Here is a 23,284-nt window from a genome sequence, read left to right as displayed (position 1 = left end):
GGCCAATGAGAGACCCTATCTCAAAAAACAGGTGAATGGAGATTAAAGGCTCAGGGAAAAGAAGGAGATAGGGGAGAGTAAGTTAAATAAAAAAAATTCTTACGGAAAACCATTACTCTGTAAGCTAATTTATACATGTGAGTCTGGTGGACAACATGATGAGTGGTGTAATAGTGGCACGAAGGTTATGGGGATAACCAAATGCTTCCTGACCCAATCTGAGACCTGCTCCAGGGGAGGGTATTCATGCCTGATATTGTAAAGCTGGTCAAAGCCCATGGCTTTGGAGTCTGTTTTGCTAAATGGCCGTGTTGTCAAACTATCTTCTAAATACTTAAGTTTCTATCTATAGATTTGTGCTGCTTCCAACCTTAGCCAGAGAAGCCGCTTTCTGCAGTGGACATTGGTTAATGTACTGACTCATAACTAATCAAAGTGTAGAGAATAAGTGACTGTTGAGTGCTCAGCCCTAAACTGAACATCTGTATCAACCGCCCAAGGCTCAGAGAACATAGAAAAGAGGGGACAGACGGGGAGGAGGGGAGAAGTTCTGTGAAGTGCTGTCTTCTGCACATGATGTGGCAGCTGCAGTAACTGTTGGGAGTTGGCAGGGGAATCAGGAGAGGATCAACATACATCAACATGTGTGGAATTGTCAAAGAATAAATAAAAGATTTTTTTTAAAGTCTCATACAATAATAGCCATATTAAAATGCTCAATTGTGCCAAGACAGTGAGTGCTACATTATTACATCACAGCTCAGTGTGACATCACAATGCTATACCAGGCCAACAAAATACTGCATGGTACCCCTCACATCACTCTGTTTGTAAGTAATTTTACTTTCTACTGGGCTTCCGGTGGTTCAGTGTTGTCACAGCTCCACTGTAACAACGCATTGTTTCAAAGTGGCATCACAATGCTACTCTCGCAATAGTGCATATGACATGGCAGCTCTGCTGTGATATCAGAATATTCCACCCTGATAACACAACACTCTACTGTGTTTTCACAGTACTCTATTCTGCTACCACAATGCTATATAACACCGCTCAGTTGTGCTATCACAATGGTGCGTTGTCATATCACAATGATCAACTGTATAAAGACATGACAAATCCCTATGACATCACAGTGTTCCATTGTGCCCCCACAATGCAGCATATGATATCATTTTAAAACAATTAAAAAACAAAAACAGATAGATGATTCCTAAGGAGTAACTCTCAAGGGTGACCTCTAGTCTCCACATGCGCTGGAACACACGCATCTGCACATCTGCACATACATGTACCCATATGAACACACACACACACACACACACACACACACACACACACACACACACACACACACACACTCTTCTACTACCTCCACACATAAAAGCTAAAAAGAAAGTATCTACAGGATGTAATTATATTGGGAAGGACAACTAATGTGTTTTCCTTGTACCTTGTCTCCATTTTTAAGACATTTCCATGTGACCATGCTGTCTTTAAGCACTGGCTCTCAACACTGGCAAGGATATGCAGTGATGAGCTTTTTCTATCCGGTACTTGGGAGGCTGATACGTTTCATGACTCTTATGGAACACAAGGGCACAGCAGCATAGATATTCATTCAATGCCTAAGCACTCTGACCCAGAAATTTACTCCACAGTATTCTCTAGAAGGCCCCAGGAGGTTGTTACTGGTAGCCACCGAGCACTGCTTATAAGTGCAAAGATGCCCACACTGGACTGGCTAGTAGCATAAGCTGATGACCCTGAAGACCTACATGGGGATGAAGATGTGCTCAGTGTAGACAGCTTACCTAGTACACATGACACTCTATATACCTTAGGCTCCATCCCCAACATCATCGACTGATAATTATACTCATTTAGAAGGAACCACAGGCAGATTCAAAGACATTAATCTCTCTAGGACATGCAGTCAAAAAGAAAACACAAGGTGAACAAATGAGGATGTTATAGTTCCAAATGAGCTATAAAACAAAACAAAACTAGAGACGGATATGCTTGAAACATTTCTAGAAGTAAATACAGTAAATTGTCAATCACGGTGTCTGTCAGATGAGAATCTACAGACGGGTCTAGAACCAGATGACATGCTATCACTACTGCCTTTTGTACAACTGGAATTCCACATGTGTGCCATGAAAAGGCACATGCATTTTCCACGTAAGACTGACACATACATGCCCTGCTACTTAGCTAACGCCCACATTTCTCATTGAATGCAGAGATTAAGGGGTCCAGAAGTGGTTGAACTACAGACAAAAGTTCACTGCAGGCCCTCGTACAACAGCAGATGGTGGTAACAGCACATATGTCCATCAGAAGACAGTTTTAAGTATGTATAATCAAGCAGCCCAGCCTCATTAGGCAGGTACCATTAATGAAGACTGACTTGGAAAGCCACCAACGGTATAGAATGCAAACTGTAGATCCCACTGTGTGTTTCAACACAAATGCCAGAACCCTACACACATACAGAGGGGCTTACATGAGCACTTGAGGTCTGGGCCTCAGACACCCTTCCATGTGGGGGCAGATCTCTAGGAATGGAATCAAGAGAGAAAGGAAACTACTATATTTTGCTCTCCATGTGTTTTGTTGTTTTTTAATCACTTGACCATTTTATAGCAAACAGGTTTTATGTTGGTAATGGAAAAAAGAAGCTAAAAGAATAGGCATATTTAAAACAGACACAATGACTCTGAGGCAAGAGGACTGCTTGATCTTCTCTCAAAATACACATACCCGATTATAAAAAAAAATCACATAGATACTCATTCTTGGAAAACTTTCCATTATAGGCACTCACACATTGAGGAATGCATAAGTGATATTCCATTGCTATCAGTGTGTGGAGCAATGGTAATGATTCTCACATCCCTCCTAGACTGTTCTTGTCTCCTGCTGCAGTATCCCAGCACTTTCCTTAGGAAAAAACTTCTTTTTTGTTTGTTTGTTTTTATGCTCACATGTGTTCACAGTTTTATGCTCACAGTGCAATACCACATGGTGCAATGTTTATGTATAGCAGACAGCTCTGTTCTGGAGACTCACCGCAACAATCCTGTCTCCCACGGCGAGAGACCCCTCTTTGGCAGCAGGGCTTCCAGGTACCACAGCAGCAGCATACACTCCATTCTCCAAACTGATGCCACTGTCTGCAAGCCACAGGAGGGCATTGGATGACCTGGCCTGGCTGTCCCATCCCACTTCTGCTGGCTAAATTTATAAAAGGGACTTAATCCCATTCTGTGACACTCTCACCATGGGGCTTATCACACACATCCTGTCTGATGAGTCAGATACTTAGGACTCATATGACCTCCCACCAGGAGAGCACCTGGGCTGCATTAAGACACCATCAACATGCATCCCGGGGACCTGGTGATGCTGCAAGCACACAATCCCTCTCCAACAGAGAGAATGCAGGCCTTATCTGCAAGCCTACTACCTTTCTGTCCACTAAGGTTGATGTGCAGAGGGGTGACGACCTTCCCACCCAGGGACTTCCTCCGCCTCACGACCATGTTGATAGCTCCCTCTCCATTGAGGAGTGCCTTGATGGCCTGCTTCTTGTCCTTGTTGATGAGGTCCACATCATTGATTCTCAGCAGCCAGTCGTTGACCCTGAGGAGGGACAAGGCCAGGCAGAAACCCATTCAGACCCTGGGACCTGTAGCTGCCCCTCACTACCATAGCCATTGGTTCCCTGCATCCACACTCATGAAGGTTTCTGCCTCCAGAGCACACAGTTGTGCACCTCACAAGTGCTGGCATTAGACAGCCTGGCTTCAAATCCTGACTCTGCCACTTCCTAGCTGTGGAACCTAGCCCTGCCATCTTAGTGTCCTCATCTGTAAGGTGGGGTAATATCTGAACCTGTCTCCAAGAATTACAAAGATGAATGATTAAATGACATGGTGTGCTCACACAGTACTTGGCAAGTAGAGTGGTGTATCACTTTATCATCTCCACTATCTCATGGAATGAGCAGGCAGTGCCACATCCTACTTCCATCACATACTACCTGAGTCCTGTGCTACCCGCAGAAGTAAAACATGACCCCTGATACCTGGAGAAAAGCCAGATTCAGGGAGACCCAAGAGGCAGTTTCCTTTAAGATCATCCCAGTTGAGCCCAGATCTTTAGACAGCTCTGTGAGTTCTTGGACACTAAGACAAGTTCACTTTGCTGCCATCTGCCTTCCTAGGGGTGTTTTACTTTGGGTTATACTTTTCCCCTCCATGGCCTGGACCTCCTCAGCTCTTACCTTAAGCGACCATCAGCAATGCTTCCTTTGTCCACTTTAGTAACAAATATGCCACAGTCCCCAGGGAAACAAGGTTCATTCACACCTTCTGCCATGTCGAACCCAAGTGCTTTCAAGTCAATATCCTCCTGTCAAAACAACACCAGCAGATCTTTTCCAAGCAGGAAGGAGAAATACCCTAGACCCCAGGACATGTATGAGCAGCTTGCTGCACCTCACTCTAGCTACTGCAGACGTCCCTGCCAGTGTAGCCCCTAGTCCTCTACGGGGGCCTTTGCTTTCCATGGGATTTGTCAGCATCACCATGAGACACAGGAGTTATGTAACCTGGATGGTCTGTTGGCTACTTTTATGTCAACTTGACATAGGCTAGAGTCATATGAGAGATGGGAACCTCAATTGAGAAAAAGCCTCCATAATATCAGACCACAGGCAAGCCTGCAGGGAATTTTCTTAGTGATTAATGCGGGAAGTCCAGCCCATTGTGGCTGGGCATACCCCTGGGCTGCTGATCCTTTAAGAAGGTGGGCTGATCAAGCTATGGGTAGCAAGTCAGTAAGCAGCTCCTCTCTGTGCTCCTCTACATCAGCTCCTATCTCCAGGTTCTCAGCCTGCTTGAGTTCCTGCCCTGACTTCCTTTGATGATGAACAAAGATATAGAAGGATAAGCCAAATAATTTGGCCATGGTGGTTCATCACAGCAATAGCAACCCCAAACAGGATAGATGGCTACAGGGAAAAGATGCATTCTACCCGGGGGAGGTAGCCATGAAACAAGACCCAACAGAGCCATCCTCTACTATCTCAAAGCCATCACACTGAGAGTGAACAAGCACAGCCACCCAAGGCAGCTCACCGTCTCTCTCTCAAACTCCACAACTTCTGTTTCCCACTCCATGGAATCAGTGTCAATGGCTGAATCGTGAGAACTGTGGGCCATCAGCTGCCGGAACCGGGCCTCCTTCTCCAGCTGGCATTCCATCTGCTCCCTGTGAACAGAGAGAGCTATGGCTAGGGGAAACATCTCACTGACTCAGCTCCAAACTAAGGTAGCCACTCCTGAAAACAAAGTCAGGCTTCTATGCCCTGGTACTCAGCTTCCTGATGAGTTGGGGGAAAGCTTTCTTGTATTATCAGTGGGTTTCCATAGTAGTTTTTTTGCTTGTTTTGTTTTAAGATTTATTTATTTATTATGTGTAGAGTGTTCAGCTTGCATGTATGCCTGCAGGCCAGAAGAGGGCACCAAATCTCATTACAGATGGTCATGAGCCACCATGTGGTTGCTGGGAACTGAACTCAGGACCTTTGGAAGAGCAGGCAGTGTTCTTAACCACTGAGCCATCTCTCCAGCCCCCCATAGTAGTGTTTTTTAAACACAGACATTCTCCCCAGATTTACCTAGAAGTATAAAGCAATTCAGATCAAAGGCCAGCAAGTCACCTAGAAATGTAGCACAGTGGTAGAGTATTTACCTCACACATACAAGGCTTAGTAGTAGAACTGTGATGGCTAGTCTTTCTTAAAAACAAATTAAGGGTGGGAGACATGTGCAGGTGCCCAAGGCAGCCAAAAGCATTAGATCCTCTGGAATTGGAGTTACAGGAGATTGTGCACTGCCTGACTGCTGGGAGCCAAGTCAGGTCCTCTGCAAGAACAGTGCATTCTCCTAACAGCTGAACCATCTCTCCAGCCATGGTGTAAGTCTTGACTAGTAATAACTGTGGATGTGTTTCTGAGAGTGTCTCTAGAGATGTGGTTCTCAACCTGCGCTGCCACCCTTTAATACAGTCCCTCATATTTTGGTGACCTCCAACCATAAAATGATTTTTGCTGCTATTTCATAACTGTAAGCTTGCTACTGTTATAAATCACAATATAAATATCTGGTATGCAAGGTATCTGATATCATCCCACACAGGTTAAGAACTGCTGCTCTAGAGCCAATGTAAGTTCTTATTTAATCTACAGACTAAACTTTTCTTTGATTCCTAATATGACAGCATTATTAGGTGGAAAGTAGAAAGTGGGGAACTCTAGAGAAAGTAGGTCACTCAGAATATGTCCTTAGGGTCAATCCACATCATGCCTCGGCTCCTTGTGAAGTCCCTTTTCTCTCTGTTTCCTAAACCCCATTAAGTAAACAGCTGTCCTCCACCACATGTTCCCCTCACACCATTATGTTCTGCCCAAAAACATGGGATCAGGCAACTATGGACTAAGCACCAAAACCATGAACCAAAATAAATTCCTCCTCTGTTGGGTTGTTTGTGGCAGGTATAATGTTACAGACACAAGAAAGGAACCAATTCAAGAACAGTCACCTAAAATGCAGGAGAAAGGATTTAGGCTACATAATGCCATCTCAGGAATGAAATACAAAGTAAGAGATGATGGCACAGCTCAGTGCATAGATGTGTGCTGTGCAAGCCTTATAACCTGAGTTCAAACCCTGGAACCCAATTACAAAGCAGGATATGGTGGCATGCATCTGTAATCCAGGCACTCCTACAGTGAGATGGGAAAGAGAAACAGGAAAATCCCCCAGAAACTTGCAGGCCAGCCTTGAGTAGACAGCATGCAGAAACAAGAAACACGTGTCTCAACAGGATGGAAGGTGAAAGTTCTGACTACTAAAAGTTCTTCTCTCTGTCTCCTCTCTTTCTGTCTGTGTCTCTGTCTCTCTCACACAGACACAGGCACACGCATATGTAAAAATAAGAGTTAAAAATAATTATGTGAGGAGTCATTCAATTTAAGACTTCTTCTAAAGCAGCTGCAATGAAGTCTATACGGTGATACCTGGATCAAAGCTATAGAGTAAGTGCCCTAGAAACACCATCAAATGATGCAAAGGTACAAAAATAATTCAATAGGACAGACAGTCCTCAAGCAACGATTGATAGGTCAACATCCATAATTTACAAAGAGGAGAAACAGAGGTGGGCAGATGGATGGCTCAGTGGTTAAGAGCACTGGCTGCTGTTACAGAGAACCCAAGTTCAATTCCCAGCATCCTGATAGCAGTTCACAACTGTTTGTAACTCCAGTTCCTGGGAAATTAACACCCTCTTCTGGCCTTTGTTGGCATTTGCCCTCATGCAGATAAACACATACAAATAAATAAACAATAAAATAGATCTTAAACAAAAACTTACCCTCAACTAAACTTTGTATTTTTTTTAAATTAACTCAAAATATACATTGGTAAAACAGAAAACCACAAAACATTTTGAAAGAAGCTATGTATGGATAGCACATGCATGCCAGTAACCCTAGAACTAAGGAGGCTGAGATAGGAGGATGGTGAGTTCAAGGCCAGCCTAGCTACACAGTAAGACCCTGCCTCAAAAAACCAAAGGCTAGGAATATAACTTGGTGGTAAAATGTGTGGCTAACATCTTAAGGCCCTGGTTCAAATCCCAGGTCTAGGGAAACAAATAGCCTTGATGCTAAAAGTTGCATGGGAGGCTTTTAGATACAATACAGAACAGATTCTTTAATCAACAAGTCAGACTTTGTCAAAATTAAAATCCTTAACTGTGGGGGAAATTCAGTAAAGAAGATGGGGAGAAAGACTAAGAAACCTCATCAGGAAGAGATGACTTACATGTGATAGCCTACTTCCTAAAATCTGGGCCTACGCTGCCTTTGAGTTCATCCACACTGCTGACATCTAAGTGACCTACTTTTGTCTCCATGAAGATAGGCTGCCAGGTCTCTCCTTTTCTTAGGTTTGGACTATCGGATGCTCTTGGACTATTGGATGCTTACTCAGCCTCTCATCCCTAACCCTCCTTTTGGGCTGTCATCCCATGACTACCAGAATAGGATGGCCCTATGCTCAATATTGGTGCTCATTGAGATGCCCTGCCTGTCACCGCAGGGAATGCCTATGTTTCTCCAGACTGAAGGTTCAGGCAGCAGCAGGGACATCCTTAACAGCAAGTCACCTGTAAGAGAACTTGGCAGAGAGGAGCTGCAAATGCAAACCTAATGAATGAACAAACAGAACCCAGTGCTTCTTATATGTTCTGGCTCAAGCAAAATGCAAAACCTCCTTCCAAGGCTTCCCTTGAAATGGACCTTTCTTTCTTTTCAATTTCAGTGGGAGGTGAAATGAGAGCCTTGCGCATGCCATGCTCTACCAGTAAGCTGCATTCCCACCTGATGGGGTCCAGTACTTGATTCCATCCCTTGTACCTGGGCAAGGGCCTGTCACGTTGCCTCTGGAGCTCCAAGCTATTCCTTAGAGTACCCAGTTCTGGTGTAGGTTATTTAATAATGAAGCTACTGATCTTGGTAGATCTCAAATGGGAGGAGGGAAGCTGCCACTCCCTCCGGAAAGGCCTCACTCACTGTGAAGCTTGGACGCCTGTATGTGTACATGGGAACTTTCCCACTGTCCTCTCATTACACCAGCCTTGCGATTGTCATAAGATGAGCTGAGCCACTGCCTCCCAGGTACAGTCTGGGTGCAAACTCTAAGTTATTAGGCTCTGCCAATTTCTATTTTAAACTTTGTACTTTATAGCTCCCATTCATAGCAAAGGGCCACAAGAGTCTGAATGACCCTTTTGGAGGGTGCTGTGACTCAAAGACAGGTGCCCAATACCCCAAACAGCCTTCTAAATGAGCATCTACAGAGCACAGGTAGAACAGACTACCAAACCAGTTATAATTCCCAGGAAAACTGTCAACTGTTACTTCATTTGCTAAAGTGTGTGTCTCTCTGGGGCCTGCCTTTCCATTCCTGTGCACTATTAGTCCCATCACTACAGCAGTGTGGTCTGTTTAATTAATGCTATCTGCTTCATGCCTCTAAGGGGCCAAAGCAGATACTTAATACATTTTTTTGCTCAGTGAATAAATTAGGAATGAATAAGGAAATGAATGAGCTATAAATGATGCTGGCATGTTTGTCCCCAAATGGACTGCTGAGAATGGGACCTTCCTTACCATGTGCCTTAGCATGAGGTGCTTGTCCTTCCTCCATGAGCTTACTAATGGGCTAACGCCATCTTTTGTGAACTGTCAATGTTCAAACCCATTCTACAGACTAGCACAGTGAGGGGAAGAGTGAAGGGAAGCAGTGACCAGTCCCTACTCAGTGCAGTCAAGGCTGCCTCACCCAAAAGGGAGAGGGGATAGTGTAGGCATAAGCCCACCCTACACAGGTAACACCCAAGCCTACTTGAGTTCCTTAAGTTCACGGCTGACATCATTCTTCTGCTTCCGGGTGTCATCCAGGCTACGAAGGGCTTCAGCCAGCTCACTCACAGCCCGATCCCGCTCTCGCCTCAGATTGTCACACAGGGTCCTGGTAGAGAAAGGAAAGGTCAAGGTCACTGTGAATGAAAAGAAGGCAGGAAGGGATTGTGGCCTGTACCACACCACCTGTCAGCCCCTATTCCTGAGGGTCAGTTTAATCAAAAGGAGTGCATGACACCAGTCAGACCAGGCCACCATGTAACCAATGACACCAATCAGACCTCAATGCCCAGCCAGGTAGCTGGAGCAAAAGGCCCATGTTCCACAAACTCACTCTTCCAGCATGAGCCCTGGTAGGCTTTAGTGCTCCAATGCCCACAAGAAGTTCCTTAACAGACTGTATACAGGGCTTTCTAGCCATGCCACTACCAGGCTGAGGGACACTTTCTCTGTACTCTGTTTAGGAGCAATGTGGAAGTCCAATGGGACTCCGATAAAGAAACCCATAGCATTTCATCCACCTAGACAGGATGCACAAACCCACAGCAGAGGGGCTGTGCTTGGCCACCTCCAACATAATATGCCCTATGACTGGTCCCCATGCCTCTACAGCCCAAAACCTCTACCTCCTTGATCACAGCCCAGATCAGGACCCCACTCTGAAAGAACACTGAGAGCAAGCCACAGCAAGGGCATGCAGGCAGCACCCAGAAGGCCTCAATGCTCCTCCCCCACTGCACACCAAGCACCTATCATCATCTGCACCTCCTGACCCTCCCTGCCAGGGCACAGGTCTGTCCCAGTTCTGCCCCATCTCAGGATCTTACCCACACTCCTCTGCTTCCAGTCAAGACCCTCAGAACCTGAACTCAAGGACATTGTCACTCTATTCCTTGTGATTCTCCAGAGCGGGACCTGGCCACATCCAAATCCCTCCTCAGAGAACACACATGCACCCCCCCCATCTACAATGTCCATACTTCCTTTCCTGCTGAAGAAACTTCACGCTAGCATCAAGTTCTAGCTCAAATGGCACTAGACCTGGGAGCCCTCCTTCCACCCTGAGTGTCCTACATGTCCCATGACAGCCTAACTGATGTCACCTTCAAGAACTGCTCTCCCCAACCCAGAGCCCCTCCTAGGCATAGACACATGGTAGTCTCTTTTAAACTCTTGCTTCTCAGAACCTAAGATGCTGACACAGTAGATGTCTAGCAACACAGAGGGAAAAAAAATAAACACATTTCATAAAAGTTGTTTCCACCAGGCTGGAGATGGCTCGGTGGTTAAAAGCACTGACTGCTCTTTCAGAGGACCTGGGTTCAATTCCCAGCACCCACACGGCAGCTGACAACTGTCTGTAACTCCAACACCCTCACACAGACATACATGCAGGTAAAAAAAAGTTGCTTCTATCAAGCCCTTAAAGAGGACTTTGACCCAGTCACAGCACACACTCAAGATGTCCAAAAGTGAAGCAGGAAGGAAATACAATATAAAATTCTAAAGCCAAGAGGTGAGGCACAAATCAGCTAAGGGGGAGAAGGAGGCACCAAGGTCCCCGCCTTCTTACCTGGACACATGGCCAATGACTGTGATCCTGCCAACAGACATCAATGAACAAGAGAAATAAAGGCCCACACCCATCCAAGAGCATCCTTACCGGATGCTGTCACGCTCTGCCACAATTTTGTCCCGCTCCTGAAAGGCCCAGTCCCGCCGGCACTTGGCCACATCTGCTTCTTGGAGGGCTTCCTTCAGCTCCTGGCACAATGCCTTGCACTGCTTTCGGAGGATTTCTACCTCTTTGTTGGCTCTCCCAGCATCCATGGTCACTGTGTCTTTGATCTAAGGGCAAGAGGTAGGTGAAAGGGGTTACCCAGGCTTCATGAACTGGAAACCTTACCAGGTGCAAAGTGGAGCTAAGGCTCAAGGGAAGCCCTGAGCCTGGGCAATTACACTGGAGACACACTAGCATTTGTCTCCCTGTATGGCTCTTCCCCTTGGCTCAGGATGCTGGCCTCACTGAACAGAGGAGATGCACATGCACAGAGAACCAGTGCTGTGTGCAGGAGAATGCAGTGGCTCCCATCCACCTTTGCCTCCTTTGATTCCACTGGGCTCCTCCAAATTGCTAGCCTTTGAGATGAATCACCCTAAAACACTGCTCCTCAGACACTTTGGGGGGGTGGTTAAAAGTAATAATGGAACTAGGGAGCCAAGATGGTCTAGGGTCTTCCCAAGCCCTCAATTTTACTGATGACACACTGCAGGAATTCAGCAGTGATTTGCCAACAGTACTATCCTTGCCAAGAGACCACTCTCACCAGGGCTTCCTCTCCACCTTCTGCTGACCTCTACAGTTCTCAGCCTCCAGGAACTCAGCCTGGGATCTCACCCTGCCATCCTTAGTGTTGCTGAGGCCCCAGGTACTTCTAAGACCTGGGCTTGGAAAGATATGGGCTGTTTTAAAAGCTTCTCGCCTGAAAAGGGGCCATCAAGAAGGAACCAGGAGCTGAACCCCAGCCCCCAGCAGATGCATTGTCCAACCAAAGGCCCCAGCTGTGTGCCAGAGAATATGGCTTCTAGGTAGGACAGTGTTGTTTCTATTTGACCACCTTCCCTGTGGCAGTGCTCCCCTAAGGCACCATCTTGCTGCTGTGCCTGCACAGCTGAGCTTGGCTCCTCATGCAGACACAGCTGTACCCAGAGGCAGTGGGAAGGCACTGCTGGCCATGTTATCTCGGATAGCCCTTGTATGGCACAGTGCTCCATTTAGGGGAGTAAGCTTGGACCTGGGAGAACTTTGCAAAAGCGAACTCCATACAGACATTTTGCAGTCGGGGAACCAGATGAACTGGAAGGCCTATCCAGCTGACCTTGGACAGGTGGCCATACAGTGTGGTCATCATTCCCTGGGGCCACATCACACACAAGGACCACAGATCTGGCTTCCTTTCAGCTAGTGTCAGTGGGGCATGAACCTAGAACAATGCAGAGAATCTCAACTCAGGTGGCTGCAGGTGGGGGTAGGGCAGGAGTTCTCCCGTGCTGCTTACTGACTCAGAACAATGCCTGGAAAAGATTCCTGCCTCAGCTGACAAGCCACCTATCACCCAGCCAACACCCCCTGTACAGGCCCAGGACTCCAGACTAAAGGGCATGTCTGACTGCCTGAGGGCTGAGCACCAAGGGCTGAAGGCTGTGGCTCAGACGTCAAACCTCCACATTAGTGATGCTCACTGCTGGAGGCCAGCAGCAGGGGGTACTGGGTGATCGTCACACTTCTATGTGTGCATGACCACAGCCTACAAAGGTAACTTCTGAAATCTGAAAATCCTATGGAGCAGGCAGGCTTGCTGTCTTATCACAAGCTCACTTTGTAGGTGTTTAACATTCCATAACCTTTTTAGTCAAGTGACCAATGTGGTCATTCTCCAAAGTGTTTTTTGTTGTGGTGGTGGTTTGTTCCTTTTGTTTTGTCTTGTCTTGTCACTTTGATTTCCTAACCTGATATTACATCCCTCTGTTTTCACCTAGTACATACTCAGATTCTAGGATGCAAAAAGGAACAGATGGACTTCAAGGACATTTACCAAACTCTAGTGCACTAAATTGACTTATTAAAGTTCCTTTATGGATGGGCATTATAGTGAATGCCTGCAATCCCAGTGCTTGCACTCAGGAAGCAGAGGCAGGCAGATTTCTGTGAGTTCAAGGGTAATCTGGTCTATAGAGTTCCAGACTAGCCAGGGCCACAAACTGAGACCTTATATATAAGAAAAGAAGACTGGTTTCCTTTTTTTTTTTTTTTTTTTTTTTTTGGTTTTTTGTTTTTTTTTTCGAGACAGGGTTTCTCTGTGTAGCTTTGGAGCCTATCCTGGCACTCGCTCTGGAGACCAAGCTGGCCTCGAACTCACAGAGATCCACCTGCCTCTGCCTCCTGAGTGCTGGTATTAAAGGCGTGTGCCACCAACGCCCGGCAAGACTGGTTTCTTTACATAAGCCTCTTTCCTAAAATTTCATCAAACTCAGACAAGGTAGGTGGCTCAATGGTAGAGCAGGTGATGCCCTGGGATGTCTCAAGCACCACAACACACACACACACACACACACACACACACACACACACACACACACACACACACACAGAGAGAGAGAGAGAGAGAGAGAGAGAGAGAGAGAGAGAGAGAGAGAGAGAGAGAGAGAGACATACACACAAAGTGAGACACACACATACATACATACACACAGAGACACACACATACACACACACACACACACACACACACACACACACACACACGTGTGTTATTGCAATACATGCTCCTTTTGACATTGACCTTCACCCCAATGGCCTGGGGGACATCAATCCCTCTGTATGGGATTGCCATTATTGGCCCAATTTACCTATTCAAACAGTTGCATAAGGCTCATGTTCATCCTAATGGATAATAATGGAAAAGACTCCAGGAGGACATAACTGCTAACCATGTTTTCTGTTTGTGTCACCTGAAAACCATCTCTCTAGGACAAATTATTACATCCAGTTTTCAGAGAAGGGCAGAGAGGCAGTGAAGGTAAAAGAGATGAAAGGCCATGTGACTGAGGAGGGCTCAGACTCCATCACAGAGCCTCAGTCCCTCCCACTCCTCACAGCCCCCACCTCTACCTGAGCACAAAAGGAGCCATTGCAAGCAAAAAGGCCACCAGTGAGATGGCTAATCTTGCTTGTCAATTTGACATACCTAGAGGAGGGAAATACAATTGAAGAATTGCCTGCATCACACTGGCCTGCAAGCATGGCTATGGGACATTTTTTTTTTTTTAGATTTGTTCTTATATCTTTGTGTATGAGTATTTTGCCTGCATGTATATATGTGCACTGTATGTGTGCCTTGTGCCCACAGAGACCAGAAGAGGGTATTGGATCCCCTACAATTGGATTTACAGATGTTTGTGAGCCCACATATGGTGCTGGGTCCTCAAGAAGAACAGCCAGTGCTCTTAAGTGCTGACCATTTCTCCAAACCCTGTGGGACATTTTCTTGATTGTTAATTGATATTGGAGGGTCCAGCTCAACATGAGCAGTGCCATCCCTAGGCAGGTGGGCCTGATTCGTATAAGAAAGGAGGCTTAATGTGAGCCTGAGAACAATCCAGTGAGCAACATTCCTCCAGGCTTTGCTTCAAGCTCCTGCCCTGCATAACCTCCTGCTCCGACTTCCCACAATGATGGACTAAAACCTGTAAGATGGAATAAAACCTTTCCTTAACAAGTTGTTTGGGGTCATGGAGTTTATCATATTAACAGAAAGCAAACTAGACAGGTAGCCTTGTCACCCACATCCCCACACCATCCACTCTGCCTCATGCCCGGTCCACAGTGATCTCTGTAGAATACCCATGCCAATCTTCCTCACCTTGCATTGCACTTCCCATGGACCACTTTGTGCCCCTGCATCTTAGGAGATCTACACAGAAAATCAGATATATGGAGTAGAGGCATGAACCAAAACAGCTTTGATAGGGGTGGGGATAATTTATATTCCCAAGTCTAGAGACTCTTGTCAGAGTCACAGCATGAACAAAGGGCAGAAGGTCTCCATGCCTGCCTACATCCCAGAAGAGCACACCTGGACCAGGAGGGAGACTCATCAGTGGTGAGGCAGAGCCAGCCAGCCAGGAAAGCACACAGGTGCTGAGCTGAGAGGCACAGGTCTGCTGCCACTGAACACCTCAGTCCCCAAACCCTGGAGGTACCATCCCAGGGAGCAAGGCTTTAAGACAAGGCCTAAGATTTAACTCAGCAGAAATTTATGCACAGAAGAACTTGGAGTGCCTTGGAAAGAAAACCAGAAACTCCTCTGAGTACACAGAGGAGGTCCCCAAGGGTGCTCTTCTGAACCCATGAGGCCATCATCAGGTCCATGCAGCTAAGAACTTTGGTCTTGGGACCTTGCTCACAGAGAGTCAGTCTGAGACAATTTAAGGTGGTCTGTGATGTTCTCCACTCTACCAAAAAGAACAGCACATTTCTTCTATAATCAAGATTTGTTATTTTGAAACAAACAAACAAAGCAATATCAGTGTCACAGCATAGAAGACACAAGCATGGCCTCTTGATGACTTACTATGCAATCATCTCATTTATAGACAGACACAATACAGTTTGTCAACCTGGGCACCTGAACAAGGTCATGAGGCTAGATCATTCCTCCTACCCAGGAGGTACCTTGCACCCACTCAGCTATACATGTCCACTGATGTCTTCCTGTGTCCAGGACAATGACCAGACACTGTGTCCCATTTCTTCTCTGGAGCTCAGACTAAAGTCAAACACCAAGCCTGCCAGCAGACACCTGAGTGGTATTTCACAACCCAGTCAATGATAACCTTCAAAGAGAAACCCCTGCCCCTTCTCATCCAGCCCTCAAGAACTCTGGCCGCCTTCCATGCTGAACCACTGCCTACCTGCCGCAGGGCCTCCATCTCCTCGCTGGCTGCCTTCTTCTCAGATGTGCTGCTCTTGAGCTTGGACTCAGCCAGCTCCACCTCTGTCTGTAGCTTATCCAGCTCGGAGATGACCTGGTCTCGCTCACTCATGATGAGCTTGTACTCGCTGTACACAGCGTCACGCTCCTCCTTGTATTTCTCAGACTCCTTGGCAGTTTTCACCTGCTTGCTCCTCAGTTCTGTCAGCTCAGACTGCAACAGCTCCATCTCCCATTGTAGGTCCTTGTTCTGGGCTGTGGCCTTGCTCAGCTCATGGTGGATTGTCTCAAACCTGGGGGAGGAAAATGTGTGGTGGGAGGGACGGGGACCTGCCATGTCAGCCATGAGACTGCTATCCCCTGCACCAGCCCCACCGCACTAGTCAGTTAAGTATAAAGTTTTTTCTGTTGTTGTTGTTTTTGTTTTCCTGGTTTTTTTTTTTTTCCGGCGGGGGTGGGGGGAGGTTGAAACAGGGTTTCTCTGTGTAGCTTTGGAGCCTATCCTGGCAGTCGCTCTAGAGACCAGGCTGGCCTCGAACTCAGAGAGATCTGCCTGCCTCTGCCTCCCGAGTGCTGGGATTAAAGGCATGCATCACCAAAGCCCAGCAAGCATAAAGTTTTGACCGAGGTCATTCTCTACACCCCCGGAGAGAATGGTCATGGAGTACTAGTGCCCTGGGCCTGAAGTATTTTTCAGACTTTAACAAATGCCAGGCATTGACTGAGGACTTCATGCTCTCCACTCTACTAGAAACAACAGCACACCTCTCCTATAATCAAGCTAAGCTATTGGGGCGGGGCGGGGGGGGGGGGGAGAACACAACATTAAAAAAAAAAAAAAAAAGCCAGAATCACAGCATAGGGAAGAAAACATGGCCTCATGATGACTTACTATGGAACCACTTCATTTTATAGCCTTGCAATCTGGGTACTTGAGCAATGTCATGAGACTAGCTCATTCCTCCTGCCCAGGAGGCTCCCTGAACCCAGACATCATTTCCTGAGATGTATGCCTGAGAATAGTGGTTGATCTTTCAGTGGCTCCAGCACCAAACAATAATAGTCTTGTTACCAAATCCTGCAGCAGAGACACCTGTCTGAGTCCAAACTGGTAATCCCTAAATCGACTTATACACAGAGAATTTCCACAGGAAACCTATGAACACTACAGAGAGCCCACACACTATAGGAATGCATGGCATGCAATCCTGTCCAGATTGGGAATCATATCTAAAAGCAATGGTCCTTAATAAAAATGAAATTTCAAAGGACACGCTGCCCAGGATATACAGGCCACTCACCTTTCCCATTTGCAAGCAGGGTGGCCACTATGGAGAGAGAGGTTTATAGGGAAATCTAAGAGTCAGGGTGCTCAGGACACAATAGGGTGCACAGATGAAAGGAAAGGAAATAATTTCAAGGCTAAGGCAGCATCAAACCTGGTGTTCTCATTGACTGGAACAGCAACAATGTTCTTAGGGGTTTTTGTCCTGGAAGCCTTACAGATGACCAGAAGCCCACAAAAGACAAAAGCCCCAGACCAAGTGTCCCATTTTGCTACCCTCAACACACACTGCCTTGCACCCAGCCTGGGTTCCTACCTCCTCAGTGAGAGGGCACACTGATGCTGCAACTGGATGGCTGTGTCCCTCTGCTGGGTCAACATCTCTGTCTGCTTTTGCAGGCGCTGGTTCTCCTCCCCCAGCTGCTCTAGGCGGCTCAGGTCTGAGTTGTGCATGGCGACTTTCTCGCTGTACCTCTTCCGCAGGGCATCATAATCCTTTTTCACCACTTCCAGCTTGTCCATGGCCGTGTCATACAGCTTGTTGAGGATCTCTGAGGAGCCATTGTGCTTCAACACCTGAGACGCCCAAGGACTCGTGTTTACCAAGGAGCAAGATGGGCAGAGCAGAGCAGATACCTCCCTTCTCAAGAGCTCATCTTGGGCTCTCAGAGGGTTGTGTGTGTGTGTGGAGGGGTGTTGAAGGTCTGATGTTGCTAGTGCTGTACTAACATGGGGCTGATCCATCAAGATTCGCTCCTCAAATGTTTGCATTACAGAGAATTCCAATTGTATGCACAGGAAGGCTAGAATGGCCAATCTGTATCTTCAGTGTCTGGAAAGGCCTGAGTTCAATGCTGCCTCCTGACTGACTGCATCAGGGAACCTTACACAGTGAGCAGTCTTCAAAGTAAGAACAGCCCATACTGAGACTGCAACATTGGTCCCTACTAAGCAGAGAGGAACTGTGACCAAACACCCAGGAAAACACTGCCTGTCGACTGTGAAGAAAGAGTGACATGTGTGCTATTACACTTTCATGCTGGAGATCAAGTGTATCTGGTATGACTCCCCTGGTAGAGGATCTGAGAAACTTGGACCTGGTTACCCTGGGTTTACCCCCATGTCCCTTCTTCTTCTCTATGTTGATTTTGTCTTGTGTCCTGTGGCTACAGTTTTAGCCAACAGTGATGATTATATATTGAATCTTAGGAGTCCTGAGCAAATCACAGAACCAAGAGATGGAACTGGAGACTTTCTAAAATAAGGACATAAAACATCCAGTGTTGTTCTAGGCACTGGCAGTGTGGGGCAGGACAGAAAGAAACTGTGCCCTGTGGTCCTTTCATCCCAATGCTGGGGTGGGGAAAATGGACCACTGATGAAGAACAATATCTTCCTAAGTTAACATGAGCTTTCAAGAAAATGAAAAAGGAAAGAGGACAATGTGCACGAGATGCTTCTGAGCAGGACAGAGTGAGAGAAGAAGGTTGTAAAGGAGGCTACCGCCCGGGGATGTCTTTCTAGAAAGTGATTTCTAAGTGTAGATGACAAAGAAAAACCAACCAAAAGCAGAGATACAGCCAAAGGCAGGGACACAAGAGCAATGGCTTTGGGGCAGACCCACAACATTATGAAAAGACACCAAGAAGAGGATTCAGAATAGGTACAACAGATTACAAATAGAAGTTTAAGAAGCACTGATAAGTTCAAGGCTCACAGAGAAGGCTGAATTCTGAGGACACAGCAGACTGTGGGAGTCTATCAAGCGAAAGGGAATTCTAGAAATGAGCGTGGTGGTTGGTGCACACCTGTCATCCCACCACTCAGTCTCTAAGTTTGAGGCCAAAATGAGCTACATGGCAAATATCATGCCAGCCATGGCTGTATAGCAAAACTCTGTCTCAAAAACAATAAAATAAGCAAAAAGCAACAGCAAAAAACCAAAATCAAACAACCCCCAACAAGAAAAGCAGAGAGAGAATATGAGCACAAGAATGCAAGCTGCTGTGAATTACAGGACTCAGCACCACCTGGGGTGCTGTTCATGAAGAGAAAAACAAACACTAACAAACAGGAGAAGAGGAGTTAACAGGCAGTCAGGGGATTGCTGTCTCCTGCTGAGCACCTCTCAAAGATCCTCAGCCCTGGGTGACTCACCACTTCTGTGGGTTTGCTTCCGTATTTCTCAAATGACAGGACAAAACTGGAAAGGCTGGCTTAGCCCTCTGCAGCTCCCATAGCCCAAGGAACAACCCTTTTTCACCATATGGATCCTGAGTTATCAACACCATCTTTGCAGCCCAGACAGTCACAACCTCAAACTGTGAAACATTTCCTCCAGAGACAGACAGAACATCTTCAGAAAGGGAACAACTGATTTAAAAAATCAGAATTGCAACAGAGAAATGGCTCTGTGGTTAAGAGCAAGGGCTACTACTTCAGACAATCCAGGTTCAGTTACCAGTACACACACTGTGGATCATAACTGTCTGTAACTAGTTTCAGGACTCTAACACTCTCTTCTGGCCTCTACAGGCACTGCACATATGTGGTGGGCATACATACATGCAGGTAAAACACTCATACATAAAACAAAAATAAATAAATCTTTGAGAAAAAAACCAGGGGGCTAGAGGGATGGCTCAGTGATTAAGGACACTGTGGCTTTTGTAGAAGATCCAGGTTTGGTTGCCAGCATCCCAGATGTCTGTAACTCCAGCAACAGGAGATCCCACACCTTCATCTAGCCTCTGTGGACACTCATATGCACATCTGCGCGCGCGCACACGCGCGCACGCGCACACACACACAGAGAGAGAGAGAGAGAGAGAGAGAGAGAGAGAGAGAGAGAGAGAGAGAGAGAGAGAGAAATAAAAACTAATGTATTTTTTAAAAAACAAAATTACAGAGACCACTGACCCCTCTCTGAGAGCCCAAGCTCAGATGCCAGGGCTGCAAGCTGCCAAAAAAAGGTTGTCAGAAACCAGCTCCACCCATCTCCTTCCATCTTTTATTTTTCCTTTATTTGTGAAAATGTAAGTAGCCTTAATGTCGAACATATTGCAGTTTTCCTATTTCAACTTACTGAATTCTTGGATTACAGCATGTGCTATGGTACCTAGACCTCTTGCCTATTCCTTTCAGAAGCTGTTCCTTTCAAAAGGAAATCTTAGATATTGAAATACAAAACTTATTTACAAGGTAGAAGGTAAAAACCCCACTGTATTGTGGAAATACCTTTACTCTCAGGAAACACACATTGAGACACCCATTCTGTCACTAAAAAGCTCCTTTAGAGGAGGAGGAGGGAGGAGAAGGGAGAGGGGAGAGGGAGGAGGAACAGCCACTGTGGCAGAGACAGAAGCAGCAGCTTCTGATCCTGATGCACAAGGCCTGTAATTCCAGCACTTGAGAAATAGTAGCCAGAAAATCAGGAGTTCACAGTCATCCTCAATAACATGGCAAGTTAGAGGCCAGACTGTGCCACATGAGACCTTGTAAGCATGGGCTGGAGAGCTGGATCAGTAGTGAAGTGCACTTGAAGAGTTCCCAGCACCCCAGTCATTGACTCATAACCCCCTTAACACCAGTTCCAGAATATCTGCTGCCCTCTCTTGGCACCTGAACAAGTGTCAAATATACAAAATTGTGCAGGCACACACTATATTGCAGACATTTGTAAAAGAATAAAGCTTTTTAAAAAAATTTTTTTAAAGCAGGGGGGTCTAATTTCTGTCGTGTAGCTGGGAGCTCAGCCAGGTTGAGGGATGGATGACTTTCCCTCCTTTCTCAGGCTTGAGAATATTTCATTGTCTGGACAGTCCATTGTTCTGTTTCACTGTCAATGGTCACCTAAGTTTCCATTCAGATTTTAAAGCTATTGCCAATTTCATTAGCTAATAAGTAGACCTCTGTTTAAATTTTTATTTCATATGTATGAATATTCTGCCTGCATACATGTCACATGCACCACATGTCTACATTACCTGTGGAGGCCTGGAACTATAATTATAGATAATTATGAGCCCCTATGAACATATTTTCTGTGTTTTTGGCTTATCTCCTTTTGCCTTCTGGGAATCCCATTTCTAAACTTTGGGTTCCCTTCTGTCTCTCCTTTTATTTCTAGCACAGGACCTCCTGTATGCTGAGTAAGAACTCTACATCTGAACTGCACCAGTCCGCTAGGAGCTAGTTTCCTATTCCAGATACCGTTCTTGGGTATATGCGTCAAAATGATCTTCTGCCACTATGTGTAGAAGTTTTATTCTCTACTATGGCAAAATCCATCAAGGACGCCCTTTGTAGTCTGTACTTCAGTTGCTTTAAGAAAGCCTTTCCTTTCCTACCTTGAGATCATAATGTTTTCCTCTTGTTATGACTTCCAAAAAGTAATGAAGTTTCATTTTCCTCATTTAAACCCCTTAACTCCTTGAAATCCATTTCTGTGCCTGGCTTGAGATGAACAGAGAACAGCATCTTCTTCCACAAATCACTGACCAGTGGAAACTGGGTGCAAAGAGGAAGAACCAATGAGGACACCTGAACTGTTGAGGAGCAGGTAATGAGCTCCAGAGGACATCGAGAACATCCTCAGACAGAGCCACCACTGAGGCATAAGAAGACCACAAGGACAGGACTCACCATAGTCAATGGAACACCACTGCCTTGCACCTGTGTCTGGAGAGGGTCTGGCTTCTGCACTGGATTACTGTGTTGGACAAATACCTCAAATACTCCACTTAACACTGGCTTCATATGATTCACTCCATAATCCTCCTCCTTCAGGCAGGCAAAAACCCTGACAAAGGCACTGTTGCCATAGCCTGAGTTTCCCACAAGAGGGCAGCTGTAGGTATGCAGAGGCTCTCCAGCTTTCATTGAGAAACACTTTCAGGCAGCTAGCTTGGCGGAAGCATTACCTTCACCACACCACAATAGACCGTGGAGTTTGTACCACTACAGCTCCCTCTTTTACTGAGAACCAGTTTCCCAAATGAACTAACTTTGAGAGCCAGGATGCAGGAATCAGGCTACAAGGATATGCTTTCATTCCTGGTAAGACAGGTCAGGCCTAGGGAAATGTGTCTTTATACTGCTCAGCACAGCTCTGACAATGTGTGAGTTGCAAAGCCAAAAGAGACTGGTGAGGCAGAGTCACTGTGGCTGCCTCCAAGGCATGGCAGAGTTCCCTGGGTAAAACCCTGAGTGACGAGGTCTTGCTTGCTGTAATCTGCTCCACCTCCCTACACCTCCTGGCCTCTGGCTCAGTGCGGCCTTGAAGAGGCACTGGCTCCCAAAGGACAGAATCCAGACCTTCAAAGAGACTCCCAGGCACCAAGCATTTCTCAACTTCTCTTACAAGGGCTCAGCTTCAAGCCTGCACTTTATCATCAATAGTCTCAAAGAAATTAGGGAGAACTACAGTCATGTGGATTCCTAAGAAAGATACTATCTGCCAGTCTCGAATGTTGTCTGTTCATCATTAGAAGATTGTGTTCTTAGTGGATACACACACACACACACACACACACACACACACACACACACACACCCCACAGTTTTCTGTTGCTGTGATTTAAAAAACACCCTGGCCAAAAAGCAGTTTAGGAAAGAAAAAGGATTATTTGGCTCATAATTCCAGATTGGAGTATACTATAGAGGGGAGAGAGAAAAGTCAAATGGTGTGGTTGAATTGGACACAGAAATTTTATTAAAACAATGAAAATTTTAAAGATGCACAAAGAGCCAGCAAATGGCTCAGTGTGTAAACACATCTGTTGTGAAGCCTGATGACTGACCTAAGGTCAATCCCAGAAACCCACATGGTAGAAGGAACGAGAGAACCAGCTCCCAAAAGCTGTCCTCTGATTTTCACATTGCCCTGTGACACATGAACACATCTAACACCCCCCAACTATTAAATAAGCAAGTGTAATGATAAAAATGTAATATATGCACAAAACAATGAGAGTGTCAACTAAATGAAATAAAGCAGGATTTTTG

The 23,284-nt window shown here is 46.1% G+C and overlaps 1 protein-coding gene across 3 annotated transcripts in view; it reads right to left on the bottom strand.

The window, feature by feature from the left end:
• The window catches only part of Dlg5 (discs large MAGUK scaffold protein 5), a 116,759-nt gene that overhangs the window by 33,150 nt on the left and 60,325 nt on the right, over window positions 1-23,284 (bottom strand). For all 3 annotated transcript variants that reach the window (XM_027387495.2, XM_027387496.2, XM_027387497.2), the window contains 8 exons: window positions 17,595-17,854; window positions 15,974-16,286; window positions 11,163-11,347; window positions 9,483-9,608; window positions 5,148-5,280; window positions 4,292-4,419; window positions 3,473-3,648; window positions 3,076-3,179 (listed from right to left, as the gene is read on the bottom strand). In XM_027387495.2, the coding sequence (XP_027243296.1) occupies window positions 3,076-3,179; window positions 3,473-3,648; window positions 4,292-4,419; window positions 5,148-5,280; window positions 9,483-9,608; window positions 11,163-11,347; window positions 15,974-16,286; window positions 17,595-17,854 (1,425 nt within the window). The remainder of the gene's footprint in view (window positions 1-3,075; window positions 3,180-3,472; window positions 3,649-4,291; window positions 4,420-5,147; window positions 5,281-9,482; window positions 9,609-11,162; window positions 11,348-15,973; window positions 16,287-17,594; window positions 17,855-23,284) is intronic.

This window comes from Cricetulus griseus (assembly GCF_003668045.3).
Source record: "Cricetulus griseus strain 17A/GY chromosome 1 unlocalized genomic scaffold, alternate assembly CriGri-PICRH-1.0 chr1_1, whole genome shotgun sequence".
NCBI lineage: Eukaryota > Metazoa > Chordata > Mammalia > Rodentia > Cricetidae > Cricetulus > Cricetulus griseus.
The sequence above is the reverse complement of the archived record's forward strand: the minus strand, read 5'-3'. Positions and strand labels throughout refer to the sequence as shown.